Source organism: Drosophila nasuta, chromosome 2R (assembly GCF_023558535.2).
Source record: "Drosophila nasuta strain 15112-1781.00 chromosome 2R, ASM2355853v1, whole genome shotgun sequence".
In the NCBI taxonomy this organism is placed as follows: domain Eukaryota; kingdom Metazoa; phylum Arthropoda; class Insecta; order Diptera; family Drosophilidae; genus Drosophila; species Drosophila nasuta.
Window position 1 is genome coordinate 31,860,536 of NC_083456.1, and position 15,026 is coordinate 31,875,561.

General features: G+C 36.2%; 1 protein-coding gene across 1 annotated transcript; it reads right to left on the minus strand.

The window, feature by feature from the left end:
- Positions 1 to 1,705: 1,705 nt before the first annotated feature.
- LOC132786403 (major royal jelly protein 1) lies at positions 1,706 to 7,581 on the minus strand. Its single transcript, XM_060792921.1, has 4 exons — positions 7,449 to 7,581; positions 3,458 to 4,141; positions 2,756 to 2,888; positions 1,706 to 2,695 (listed from the first exon to the last, which is right to left on the minus strand). The coding sequence occupies exons 2-4, from the start codon at positions 4,137 to 4,139 to the stop codon at positions 1,873 to 1,875; spliced, it is 1,638 nt and encodes a 545-aa protein (XP_060648904.1). The 5' UTR covers positions 4,140 to 4,141; positions 7,449 to 7,581; the 3' UTR covers positions 1,706 to 1,872.
- Positions 7,582 to 15,026: the final 7,445 nt, after the last annotated feature.

Here is a 15,026-nt window from a genome sequence, read left to right on the forward strand (position 1 = left end):
ACCAAAAAATACTGAAATATACCAAAATATACATTTAGTTTAGTAAAAAAATACAAGATTGCCAGCCAAAGCAACCAAATTTATATACCACAAAAGTACTAAAATATACCAAAGGTATTGTTTGGTATATTGTTATAGTACTACATTGTTAATATACCACAGAGTACAAAATATACCATTATGTAAGCCAAAGTAACTAAGACCCTATTAAAATAGGCACTTTTTGGCATATAAAATTATGAATCGGGTATAAAAACTGGACATAAAATGCAAATATGAAGCAATTAAAAAAATGGTTAGTTATGCTGACATCTTAATTCCATATAACCTATTGCAATATAAATAAATTGCTAGAGTAATTAATTGAAAACTCGGCTAAAAATGCAAATGTGAACCATAATAAAGTGATATGTAAAACCGCAAACGATGTCACGAATTAAAATGAAATAATTATGCATAATGAAATCGCAATGGAAGCTCAGATATCTCTTCAATTAATTTCAAGCTCACGCCAACTCGTTCCTATTCCAATTTGTGCACATTAAGTAATTAGACGGCACGCAAATGTTAACCTTTTAAATTCGCAAAATAAACATAAACAATTTTGACTTGCATATTCATAAGTTGAGATATCGCTTTCGAGACTAATTTGCGGCGATCAACGTTTATTAAACAATTAGAAGCTCAACCGTAAACCGTAAAAAAAAGCCCTTAAAGTGTGCCCAAAGCAGAACCATAAAAAATATAATAGAAACAAAGCTTTGCAGAGGAAAATAATAAACTCATTTGAGAACTGGTTAAGCAGACATTTCATGGCTCATTAATGTCAGCTTTGAGTGTTCAGCACAGCGTTGAACTTGTCTCTCTCTCTCTCTCTCTATGCTAGTTGCACTTAATTATGCAGTCGCTGTTTTTGTTTTTGTTTTATAAATTTATTAACACTTCACATAACGGATGTGGCTCAATTACTGATTAAATCATTCTTATTATTTCAAATTAAAGAACTATTTAAATTTGATTTATTTTCTCCGAGTTCATTAGTTAAAATGTAAACTTATTGAATAAAATATGTTATCCGAAACATATTTTTTTCTTCATTTATATAATAGGCAGTTGAATTTATAATCTAAAGAAACTATTATCCAAAAAATGCAAGAAAGCTGATGAAAGATATTTCCAAAATATTTGTTATTTAGAAATGATTGTGATATAATCTGAAGATACGACTAATTGTGAATGAATTGAATAGAATATGATATCCCAAATATATCTTTCTTCATTCATAGAATAATAGACAGTTTAAGATATAATCTGAAGAAATCAAAAAAATGTATGAAAGCTTATAAAAAAAACCTTAATTAACATTTCGCAGAATGGATGTGGCTCAATAATTGATTAAATCAAATACAAATCATTCTTCAAATTTCAAAGGAAGTCGAATTAGAGAACTGTTTAAATTTGTTTTGTATTCTCCTAATTGAATAGAATATGTTATCCGAAATATATTTTGCTTCATTCATAGAATAATTGACAGTTTAAGATATAATCTGAAGTACGATTTCCATTATGGTTCATTTAAAATATTTGTGATCTAGCAATGATTGAGATATAATCTGAAGAAGCTACTATTGATACGCCTTTAAGAAGCCTTACTAAAAGAAACCTAATTAATTTTAAAGTCATTGTTTTTTTTTTATTTCATAAATTTATTAACACTTCACATAACGGATGTGGCTCAAATACAAATCATTCTTATAATTTCAAAGGAAATCGAAATGGAATTAATGCTAGCAAAAGTAAAATAAATAAACACATATATATTTACAAAACGTAAAATGAAATTGCAGCATTCGTAATTAGTTAATTATTAGTTTAATGATGATGATAATAGTATCCACTGTGACGCTGCATGTAGCTAGTTGGAGCAGTTATCGAAGCAGCCGCAGCTGCTGCAGTTGGTCCCGGACTGGAGACGAGAGTGTCCAGATAGGAGCGTTGATAGGTGTCCCGATTGGCCTTGCTGGGCGGGAAGGCTTCGCCCTGGTTGAGGGCGGTGAATGGACTGCGAACGCCGTAGTTGATGATACCCGCATTCTCGTATTTATAGGGTGTCTTGGTGGTCAGCGGCGTCGTCAGAGCCGGACTGGTGAAGTAAGTTTGAAGTGCATTGGGCGAGTTCTGAGTCGAGTGGACATGCGACTGTGAGTGCTGATTGTAGATGCCATAGTGGAGAATGCTGTTATGAGCAGCGGGTGCTGAAGGCGCGGAGGGAGCTGTGGCCAAGGACAACGGAAGCGTGTGCAGAGGACTCTTAATACCTCCGGTGCGTGCGCCAGACAACTCCAAACGCACAATGCGATTGTTGAACTCGTTGGCATTCAAATTCTTCAGGAAGAAGCGATGGAACTTCGAGGCTATGGCATAGATAACTCCTGGCTCCGAGCGTGTTGTGGTAATGTCCGCCACAAACTGCAAACGATCGCGATCCTGAGCGAGCACAGACTGCTGATTGGTTGTGGGATTCCACGAAGCAAGCGCCGTCTCAGTCAGTGGACTGAAGATCAAGCTGCTGTCGAAGGGAGAAACTGCCAATCCAATGCCTTGCGATGACTTCTTGCCCACCAGCTTCACATCGAGCATTTGTCCGCTGGCCAAAGGCCCAGCACGCAGCACATTCTTGTGCACCGAGAACACACTTGACACAGAGCAGAGAATAAGCTGAGATGAAGAGGAATAGATAGTCAAGTCAACTCACCGATCAGTGGCCAAAGGCTGGAAGTAGACGATGCCATTGCGCTCATCGAAGGTCAGTCCAACGACGCCGTCCATCAGCACAAAGCGATCATTGTGAATTTCGGACTGCGCAAAGTCCGGATCGGGATACATAGCTAAGGAGGGAAGAGTTTGAGATGTGAGGAAACGTTAAGGAATGAGTTAACTTCTATTCAAGAGAGGTAAGAATGTTACAGACAAGTTTTGAGTTAGAGAATTGTTCACTTTCGTTTTGCATTTTCACAGTTCATAAGTTAATATGCAAACTAATTAAATAGAATTTGTTCATTCATATAATAATAGACAGTTTAAGATATAATCTAAACAAACTATTATCCAAGAGAAGTAAGAAAGCTAATTGAAGATATTTGCTCTTCATTCACAAAATATAAAAATTAAATGTATAAAAACTGTTTTGATATAATGTGTAATTCAATTTGTATATTGATTCATTCAAAATATTTGTAATTTATAAATTATTAAGATAGTCTGAACAAAATACTATGTATTTATTAGAAGTAAGAATGCGACTCTGAGAAGCCTGACTATAAGAAACCATTTGTTATTTGTGTCACTTTTCCAAAGCTTAGAAGTAAATATAAAAACTGATTCAATAAGCTAGTTATGTAACACGAATTCTACATTTTCCATTCAGAAATCCCGGAGTTTTCTCCTTCTGCCTTACCTGGATGCGACAATCTCCAAGTGACATCCTTGCTGCTGTCATACACAATGATGCCTGGCTCCACGGTATCCGTAATGTAGACAAAGACATCGTCGCAGCTCTTGGCCGTCGTTTCATCGATGACCATGTTGGTGAACAGAGTTTCTCCTCGTAGCACCTCGGGTGGGAAATCAATGCGACGCACTACGCGATCCGTATTGAGATCAACCACAAGAATCTTGGGTGGACAGGTGATCTCATAATCCTCCAGAGAGCGTGAGACGCCAGCATCGAGCAGCCACAAGCGATTGCAGGAATCGATGCGCAGGCGATAAACCGATGTCAAGATGAGATCGCTGCAGTTGAAGTTGGAGCGAGCTGTGTTCGAGAATGACCAATCGGGATAGGCTTGAAGTTGTGGGGATTCTCCCAACTTGCCCTTGGGCACCCAGTTGACAGTGGAGGAGACGCCAGAGAAGAGCTTCGGCGTCGCTATAAAGATGCGATCGTCAGTCACTGCGATGCCAGTGATCAGCACATTTTGAGGATTGTAAAAGTTCGGATCGCTCGCCTGGGTTGGAGACTCAAAGTTGTAGCTCAAGAGTTTCCATTGCTTGGCCACTTGAAGACCAGGAGATTGAGCCCAGACTGCAAACTGGCTGCACAGCAGCAGTCCAAGTAAAGTGGCAAATAATTGCTGCATTGCTGTGGATGAAAGGAAATAAAAGTTGCATGAATGCAGATATTAGATTAATGTGATTTCTGCAGCTGTTGTTTGATGGACGATTAAGTTGTATTGTAAATAATTTAATATATTTTATTTAATTGGCTGTGTGATAAAAAAAATAAACATAGATATATTTACATAACAAAATAATTAAATGAATGAAAGGCTAACTCTGTATTTATGCAGAATACGAAAATGGCTCAAAAACTTAACAAGCTTCTGACGAGTGTTCTCAATGTGATAGTATATCGATATACCACATATATTTGGTATTTTCAGTATATTAATTTTTGTATATTTTAAGAACAATTCCTGTAAAGTGGGTGGCGATTATTTAATAGATAATATACAATAATATTTCTGCTATATTTGGTATATAGATATACTATTACATTTCAAATATACCATTGAATGCAGATTATACCAAATTGTCAACCAAAGTTACACTATGAGTAGCAGAAATAAAAAGATGTGATTCATGTATTCAAAAAATGTCTCTAACTAACAAAACATTTATCGACTGAATAATGTTACATGTAAGATATACCAAATAGAATAAGAAATAAAATATACAGAATATACCAAATTGTCAACCAAAGCTATGAGTAGCTGGTATAGAAGGATGTGATTCATTTGTGGAACAAATTTCCCCAACTAACAAAAACATTTATAGAATGAGAGAATTGGCTTATAGTTGTATTCTAAATGTTTATAACTTGAATGTAAGTTGTTCTAACAACAATGAATGAATCATCAAATAAACAAAAGACTGACGAAAAGAAAAAATTCCATATTCAAGCGGAATTCGAAGCTGGTTTCAGAGCTAAGTTAAATTATTTTATGAATCAAATTTATATAAATAACAAAGGATTTATTGAATGAATAAATACACTTAAATAAGTTATTAAACCAGTTTAAAATTCCCCTTTGGGAATACGATGTTTAAAAAGCGTTTAAGTGGAGGTTCGAGTATATTAACTAAATTACATGTCTAAAGATAGTCGAGATTGTTGCCGCCCTTTCCCTAGAAAAATATATATGACGATATAAACTGATTGCACTGGCAATTCCAATTCCAAATGCAATTTGTGCCGCTGGCATTGTATTTAAATGAGGCAAATATTTGTGTGTTGTTATTGTTGCCAAGTCAAATCCGTCATTGTCAACTGGCAAAAACTGCACGAGTATCTGTGAGATACTTTGGAGGTGTGTGGCTTTCGATTTCACAGCTGCAGAGCTGCAATTGCATTTTTTGATTGCGATTAGCTTAAAGGTAAATTAAGAATTGCTTTGCACATGCGCTGTGACAGTTCGTTTTGCTTTTGCTTTTTTAATTTTGATTGAACTAATTGGCAAGTTAATCGTATTGACAATTTGATTAATTTTGTTGGCTGTTCAACGAGTCGTATGCGTTTTATTAGACAACCCACACGATGGAAACAAGTTGTCTTTACAACTCTTTCTTTTGGGTAAATCGATGCGTGATCTCCAGAGATAGCCCCGGTTAATTGAAATTGTAAATTGCATAATTGGCTTAATGTCAAGGCTTGCCAGAGAGACATCATCATCACATCGTAGCGTAATTTATGTAAGAGCGGAAATTCATACAATTTGTAACAAACGGCGCCCAGCCAACAACTGACATTGGCCAACATCGAATTAGGCCTGTTGCCAGATAATTTATGAGCCGCAAAACCTTTACGAACTGCCACCGCCTTTTGATGACAGACAGCTCCAAGATAATGCCATAACTCTGACAATCTTTTGCCTCTCTTTCTCTTTTCTATAACCATACAAAACCAAAAAAAAAAAAAAGGTAAACTCTGCCTTTTCGAATTAAACATTTTATGTGTGCGTCGCGTCTACGCAATAATGTGCATGGCATTATTATGATTATTATTATTATTGCTATTATCATTGTGATTATCATTGGTTGATGGTTGCGAATAAAACACTTCGTAAACTTGTTTCTTCGCCGCAGCGAAACTGAACAACAACCGAATTAAAAAAAAAGGCACAACTCATGTTATAATCTTGTATAATCGGCACTCACAAAAAAAGTGTCACAAAATAATGCAATGAAATTTTGAAGTTTGTGGCATGGAAATGCACGGCAAACTGTGAATAGGCATTCATTCAGTCATTATTCATTCGCCATTCATCAGCCGGAACTGAGTCCCACTAAAGCTTGATAAATCACACACTATGCAGCGACTCCCTGGAGAGCGTTGCCAATTGATTCACTTGAGAGCCGAGAGCTCCAAATTGAGTTCAACTATTTTTCGTGTAGTTCACAAGACAGGTAGACAGACATGCAGAGAAGGGAAGGGGAGGGGTTGTCTTATCTGCCACATGTTGTTGCCAGCTACATACGTGTTCTCACACACGTTGCACAATGACTGGCAGTCAACAAAGGTTTAATTGCCCCCTCAACTAGAGCAGCGTGCTAAGTGCTTGTCTAGCTATTTCTTTCTTACTATATATTATATATGTGTGTGTGTATGTGTGTGGGTGTTGTTGTTAATTAGATCCAGTTTACATTATGCTCAAGGGTCGCGCGGAAGAGTTTGCTTGATTGACGCGTTGTTGCAACGCATTCGCAGCACACAAATCGAATTTGCAAAAAGCGAACGTGATGCGGTCAGATGCTGTGCTTCCTTATAACCAATTCACACACTCACACACAGACACACACACACACACGTAGAGTAAATGCCAGCAGCTGAAATGTGTTGCACTTTATAACGATGACGATGACGTTAGCCAAAAAATAAAGCAGCTCGCGTTGAGTTAACGTAATTAACACAGTTCTTCATTTGGTAGGTTTTTGGCCAATTAACTTGTTGTTTACTTGTTGCAGCTGCATTTACCCTTGGTTATGGCTAACTTAATTATGGATTTTGTTGCAATCGATTTTGGCGAGAGTCACTTGCCACTGCACTGGCTTAAGCTTCTAAACACACACGCAAGCGATAAATCAATTTCTTAGCTATAACGCACTATACAAAAAACAATTGCGATATCGTATTTTTGTGTGTGGAGTTCAAGTTACGAAGTTAAACAACAAAAACAACAACAAAAAAAACAAAAAGCGAACCGCATAACAATTGGCACTTTAACCGTTAAAAGTGCAGCAAAGTTTGGCCCGTGCCTCCTCGGCATTCACGTTCACGTTCGTTGCCTAAGTCTTTTGTTTTGCTCGCTTACAAACGGTTGGCAATTTGTTAGCGGTTAGCGCTTAGCGGTTTTGCGGCTAGAGGTTTTTCCTCTACGCCATTAGCTTACTTTGTGCACCGCCTCGAATATTATTGGTATTCGTATTCGTATTCGCACTCGTATTCACTTCAGTATTCACTCAGTTATTCGTTCAACTCGCTGCTCGACACACGTCCAATCGTTGCGGTTGCCGCTTGCCGACTGCGCCTCGTATCACAATCGCACCGAATTTTATAAGAGTGCCCGATAATATCGAGTGGCACTGTATTCAAAATGCAAATGATGATCGATTCAGGGTTACCCTTTGCTAATCAATTTCAATAAATTACGAGTGTGATTTTTTCCACTGGGAAATTCGCATCGCACTTTCAGTATTCAAATGATAAACCCTGATGATTGCAGCAATTATGAATAAATTAAATTCTATTGTTTATTGCATTAACTTTCTTCGGCAATGTAATTAACTTTTTTATTTATTTAAACTATTCAAATGACTTTCAAGTTCATTTGTTGCATTATTTATTGTTCAGTTAATCGCTTTTAAATCGACTTTCAAGATCAGTTTGTCACACGCCATCTCGCAAGTCAATCATGCCCATGGTCATGGCTGTCTGTACAGGGTATACAAATGATAAACGACAGGCGACGAAGCCAAACTGCAATTGCTGACCAAGTCCCACTCTTATACTCAGCGAGCTGCTGACACTTCGATTATTCATACGCTCCGTTGACCAGCGTGAAAAATCACACACTGCAACTTTGTAGCTTTTCAAGCTGCATGCGGCATCTTCCGTGTGGATAGGTGTGTCTGTCTGCTGCTTACGACAAGTTTGCCACAGACAGACGGACAGATTGTTTGGGGGCAGGTAATTGGTTGTTACAAGTTCATTAACGCATATCTATCTGCATATTTTTTGGTGTTCGACGAGTTATTTTTAAGCTCAAATTCTGAAAAGCGCATGCCAAATAAAAACTGAGCAATTCGATGAAATAAATTGCAATTGGCCGCCGTGTGGTAAACAAGCTTAACATGCTTTGTGTCTGTGTTCTAAATACCCTGCAGTTAATTAAGTTTGTGAAAGGGGAAGTCGATCGAATCGACTTCGCTGCGGATGTGGAGCATGATTGTGAGAGTGAGAGTGGAATGTCCAGGGTATCTGCGAAGTAAACAAGTCCAAGAGCTGCGACTTTTTATACCCGGTACCCATAGGGTAGAAGGGTTTTATAACTTTGTGCCTGTAAGAAATGTGAGCAACAGGCAGAAAAAGGCATATCCAACCTAATATGTCCGCCTGTCTGTCTGACCGTCCGTATGAACACCTAGATCTCAGGCACTATAAAAGGTAAAGATATGATTTTCTTTTTGTTAGCACTGATTGTGTTTGATTGTGTTTGTACGGATATAAAGTTTGTTAAAAATAAAAATTGTAGGCGTTATTTAAGAAAAACTTTTGTATGGCAAAAACGTCTTGGATGGCCACCTCGTATATTGTGTACTTTATGGTATATTTTGAATGTTTTACTATACTACTACTATATGGTATATTTTCGATATTTTGTGTCATATCAAATTGGTATATTTTAGAAACAATCTAGTACATTTTGCACTCAATTGCATACTTCGAATGCAATATTATCTCAATATACCAACTATGGTATGCGGTATATTTTTAATGTTTTTGTGATATACTAATTTGGTATATTTTAGGAAAAATCTTTTATATAGTACACTCTATGACATATTTTGAATGCAATTCTATAACAATATAGCAGATGTAGAATTTTGAATATTTTCAGTATTTTTGTGATATATTAATTTGGTATATTTTAGGCAAATCTGGTATATAGTACACTCTTTCACATGTTTTGAATGCAATACTATATTAATATAGCAAATGTAGAATTTTGTATATTTTCAGTATTTTTGTGGTATATTAATTTGGTATATTTTAGAAACAATCCAGTATATTTTGCATTCTATGGTATATATTTAACGGTACTATATCAATATACCAAATATAGTATTTGGTATATTTTGTAGTACTTTTGCGGTATATTATTATGGTATATTTTAAAATTGATACCGCAATGTTCAAAAATGTGTAGCGGGTATCTCATAGCCGAGCACACTCGCCCTTAGCTTTCTCACTTGTTTTTGTTCTAAATTATGCGCCGCCAAAAATGTTAAACCAGTTTAAGATGTTTTCGTGTAGAGTGAGAGAGTATTGACATTTCAACAAAAATCATCTGGAATAATTATTGTTTAATGAAAGCGTGGCACAGCATTTTTTTGCATTTTGCATTTGCCTTTTACATTTCACATTTTGATATGTAATCAGCGTATGCGTAATAAATCTAACCAGTTATTTGGATATTGTAATTAATGATTAACGTAATTTGCATATCGACAATATTGGCAATTGACAATCTCGAAAAAGTGTTGAGGCTTCTGTACGAACAACTTGTAGTTAGAGATTTATCTTGATAGACGTAAACAATATAATTAAACTGCTGTTAATTTGTTTTATCGGCTAATTAATAAAACACATACAGATTTTGCGCGTCAATTTAATGATTATTTTCCACTCGGTTCTAATCGCCTTTTGGCGCCCTTCAAAGATTTGCATTCTGATGCGAACACTGACAGCTTAATACCCTTATTAATGTCTCTCCACTAACGAGTCTGGAAAGCAGGTGCAAGAGCTCAGACAGCTGGACTGCAACTAGATTTCATAATAGTCGCGGATATACAAGACTTCGATTGAGTTCGAGTTTATTTCTATGTGGCCAACTGAGTTTGCTGCATAGTGAAAGCCTTAAAACAGACACAGAGATAGAGACAGGGACAACAACTTGTTTCTTGGCCCAAAAATATGATAACAAAACTGGAAAGTAAAAGGTATTTGTTTTAATTATTTGCAGCGAGTGTTCTGCGGAAAACAATATAAACAACTACACACACAGAATTGGCCAATTGAAATATGTGAAAAGACTTTTCGGTTAGGCCAAAAAGGGGTTATGCAAAAAGCAATTGCAGCCACCGCAACAACAACAACGCGAACAACAAGCGACTGACAGCGACATTTAAACTGGTTTGCGGCCAGAATTAGCCAAGTCGCAAGTAGCAGGCAGCTCTTTAGGACTTTTGTGGGGCATGTGGCTTAAAGAGTATACATTGTATGCTTTAACGAGTGTGGACCTGAATGAATCACGCTGCGACTTAGAAAAGTTCATCTCGCGACATTTTAATTGGTCAGTTTTACGATCTGTTAAATGTTTTAATTCCGGCCATCGTTAAACTCAAGAGGCATTCACTTTTTTTGGCGTTGCGTGTTGCCAACTCTCCTCGTCTTAATTGGAGTATTTTTGGCGGGTGCCACGATCGACTAATTATGCATTACTCGTATCGATGTGGATACTTAATGGCGCCGGTTCTAACACACCCTGGCAAAAATATTCGAAACAAAAGTGAAGGTTAACTGTCCACTCTCGAATGATATAATACGGGTACGAGTACAGCAAAGGCAAGATGCATGAAATCATATTATGAGCATTATGTCACATGCTCTTTGCACTTGACTCCGATTACAACAGCGACACGCGATCTGCAAGTGAAATGGAGACATGGATACATTGTTACGATATGCTTCAATTGAGCGTGGGTGGTTTAGCCTAAAGCCAGACTCAGAGTCAGAGTCAGAGTTGTCCATAGTTGGATCAGTTTTCCTTTCACAGCGACGCGACCACAGAAATGCCTCGAAAAGCAGCTCATTAGCTGTTTTGTATTTCGAAAGTAACCAATTTATAGCGAAACCCAATCCAAATCTGGGCAAGCCAATATATACGATATGCTCTTGTATATCATAGCACACAGCACTTGAAGATTAATCGTCGCTAACACTCACTTACTACTCACACTCACACTCACACTCACAGTGTTTACTCGCTTCCACCTATCGTATTTCCCCTTCTTCTTCTTTTCCTTCTTCTTCAGCGTTTGCGAAATACACTTTAAATATGCGACCGTTTTAAATTTACTTATTTCAGTTTCGTTTTCGAATACCCTACGGATAGTATTGAAAGGGAGATTATAGATTATGGTTTACTCGGAATAAGATTCTAACACAGTTCTGAAAATACTTTATGATAAAGTTACCTTCTTATTATAAGTTATTTTCAGAATTGTTTAAGAATCTTTTTGCGTATAAAACACAGCAGAAAAGAAGTGCCTTCATCTTAGAATTGTTTTGAATCTCATAAACCAAAGTCTATATTCACGCTTTCAAAAAAGAAGATTTCAAAGATGAATTGCCTCATATTTTAAAATGTCTTGAATATTCTTAATATTATATTATAGAATATTACATGTTTCCATACTAAACCTAAAATTTATCTGCAGTTAATATACTTAAATAAGTTGAGTTTTTAGCATTGATCTTATGTCTTTTTATACTCGATTTCAATAGGGTTGAAGGGGTGACAATCTGGTATATTTTGTTACTTTCTATATATAATATATACCAAATATAGTCTTCGGCACATTGTAGTAATTTTGCGGTATATTAAATTGGTATATTATACGAATTATACCGCACTGTTTGGCTTTTATTCAAAATGGGCCACGGGTATCTCACAGTCAAGCACACTCGACTGTAGTTTTCTTTAATATTTGTTTCCTATTCATATGGTTTAACTTCAATTAAATGATCATGACAATGTTTACTTCAATTTAAAAAAAATCGTAAAGATCATAATAAAATCAGTATTATTAAAGGAGCTTTAAGTTAAAGGAACAAAATTAATATTTACGTTATTATTGTGTTATTTTATTATTAAAGTAATTTTAAGTTTATTCTCAAAATTACAAAACGATCCCCTCATATCAAGGCAAGTTATTTAAAATCGTATATAATATACTAAAGAGCAGACGCTTCATAGAACTTACAGGGTATCTGAAGGTCTTACCCTGTCTGCAACTGCATTCTCACATGTTTTTGCTCTGTTTTCTTGTCCGTCTGTCTGCATTCTCCACATGCTCGCAGCTTGTCTTCATTATCGCTTCATCATGCTGCCTTTGGAGTTGCTGTTGCCATTGCTGTGGTTGCTGTTGTTGCCATTGCTGTTTTTGTTGTTGTTGTCGCTGCTTTTGCTGCTTGTCATTGCCTCATTTCATTCAGCATTCTGCATTCTGCGCGCAGTAATGCGATGTTAATGGAATCAGATCGCCACAAACGTTTTCGGCCACCCATTTGAAGTGAGGTTTGTTGGTCACTTTGTTGACAGCTGTTTCATTGACGGCAACAAAGTATGTGTTGTATGTGTTATGTGTTGGCAAGGTCGCGTTTGCGTTTGTAAAGTAAACACTTTGGGTTGCCTTTTATGCGCTTGATAATTCAAAATGCCAAATTAAGCTAAAAAAGTCAATTAACTAATAAGCATCGCTTAGAATAACGCCCCCTCCGCTTAATGTGCGGCCTTAAAGTGCTAGCTCCCAAGATTGCGCACAAAAGAGCGCCATTTAACCAATTTTTACCAATTAGATCTATGTGCTTTGAAGGCTCCACCTCCGCAGAAGGTGTGGCGGACAGACAGACAGACAGACGGATAGACGGATAGACAGCCATCCGGTTTTCCAACTTACCATGCTGCATTGTACTTTCAGTTTCAGCAGATTTCCAGACTCACGACACGAACTCAGACTTCAGACTTGAGACCCAAGATTTAAGTCTCGGTAACAGCCGGATTATCAATACTCTGAACTCGGCACACACACATACTAATACATCAAACTATTTGTGGTCAGTTTGCACACTCCTTTTGGCCACCATAAATCAGACCAAAGACAGACTTATACTTATATAAACTTTAACTTTAGATATGTGTAGATACAAAAGTATCTGCGAGTGTATTTCTATTCTCTAAGATGAAGGCCAGCAACGTCAGAGCGTGGTCGAAGCGGGGAATGCGGAGAGTGTAGACAGCAGTTGCATTATTCTCTTTTTCTCGCTTGGCAAACACTTATCAACAACCTCTGCATACACTTATCGAAATCATAACACAACGCGCTACAGTTTGCGAATTTGAATACTTATTTAAATTGGAATAACCTAATAAGCGTATAATTTGAAGATACATATACGCTTTATTTAAGCATCATTTATTTGATTAATATACCTTGAATATCGTACTTAATTACAGTAGTTTAGCTGCACTACAAATTGTATCTCTTAGATACTCTTTTGTACTAAGCCACAAATACTTAAGGTAGGGCATCAACCTATCAAAAGTGAAAGTCATATTCATCAATAGCATTTAAACACGCTCTTAGTCGCTGCAATTTGCATTTGCAACTAATATACCCGCTTGGTGAGGGTAAAAGGTATATATTTATCATACTGCATTTAAATCACGATCACATGGCAAACCGGCTGCACTTTTACCAAGCCAAACTATTCACTTCACACATATTTGACTAAACGAAATCACACACAAGTTGAGAACTGCACCAAATCCATTTGCATCGTATCGAATTTCGTTGCTCGATATTTTGTAGAGCTTATTACAATTCATTAAAAATACTTTGTTGCATCTACAGACAGGAGCAACTTTTTTACTGGTTTTGACACTTGAGAAGTGCTCCAAATAGTGTAAAGATAGAAATATAATATACAATTGATTAAGACTCATGTAAAATACTTTGTTGCACTTACAGACAGGAGCAAGTTTTTACTGTTTATACCCGCTGACAGCATTTGTTATGTTTGCACTCAGATCAAGTTTGTTTCAAATTTTTGCCACGCCCCCTTCCGCCCCCGAAAATCAAAAAAATCTAATAACAAGCGTAATTTTAAAGGTGTATATAATAATAACTATAGTATTTATGAGTTCTGAAAATTTGATTGCGATCAGATAAAAATTGTGGAAGGTATTAAAGAAATACTTTTGCATGGGCACGGCTTTGGCTGACAATCTGGTATATTGCGTCGTCTATGGTATATTTTGAATGTGTAGTATTTGTATTTTTTTGTAGTATTTTCGGTATATTTTGAAAATAATACCGCAATATTTTGCTTTTATTCAAAATGGGTAGCGAGTATCTCACAGTCGAGCACACTCGACTGTAGCTTTCTAACTTGTTTTGACATTTGAGAAGTGCTCCAAATTGTATAAAGATAGAAATATAATATACAGTTGATTAAGATTCATGTAAAATACTTTGTTGCATTTACAGACAGGAGCAAGTTTTTACTGTTTTTGACACTTGAGAAGTGCTCTAATAAAAGATAACGATACAAATGTAATAATCTTAAATAACAACCCGTTGATTAAAATTCATGGAAAATACTTTGTTGCATTTTTTTGACAGTCCAAACGGTTTCATGTTTTAGAAACTTGCTCCAAATAGTATAATAACATATTTGAAACGCATATAAATTATAATTTAGTAATTTATAAAGTTCATTTAAGATCGATATACTATTTTTGACACACAAGTTGAGGACTGCCCCAAATTGTATAATAATTGAAGTTTATTTGTGTCGGACGAAAATTATAATTTACTACTCGATCAAGTTGCTTAAAATTTATTAAAAATTCTTTATTTTCCTTTTATGTCAGTCGCAAGTATTTACTTTTTTTGTTTTTGGA

Excerpts from the sequence above, each read along its gene's own strand:
- LOC132786403 (XM_060792921.1), bottom strand. The coding sequence starts at position 4,139 with ATGCAGCAATTATTTGCCACTTTACTTGGACTGCTGCTGTGCAGCCAG. Across the intron at positions 2,889-3,457 it reads TTGGAGATTGTCGCATCCAG|CTATGTATCCCGATCCGGAC; the intron begins GTAAGGCAGAAG and ends TTCCCTCCTTAG. Across the intron at positions 2,696-2,755 it reads CAGCCTTTGGCCACTGATCG|TGTGTTCTCGGTGCACAAGA; the intron begins GTGAGTTGACTT and ends CTCTGTGTCAAG.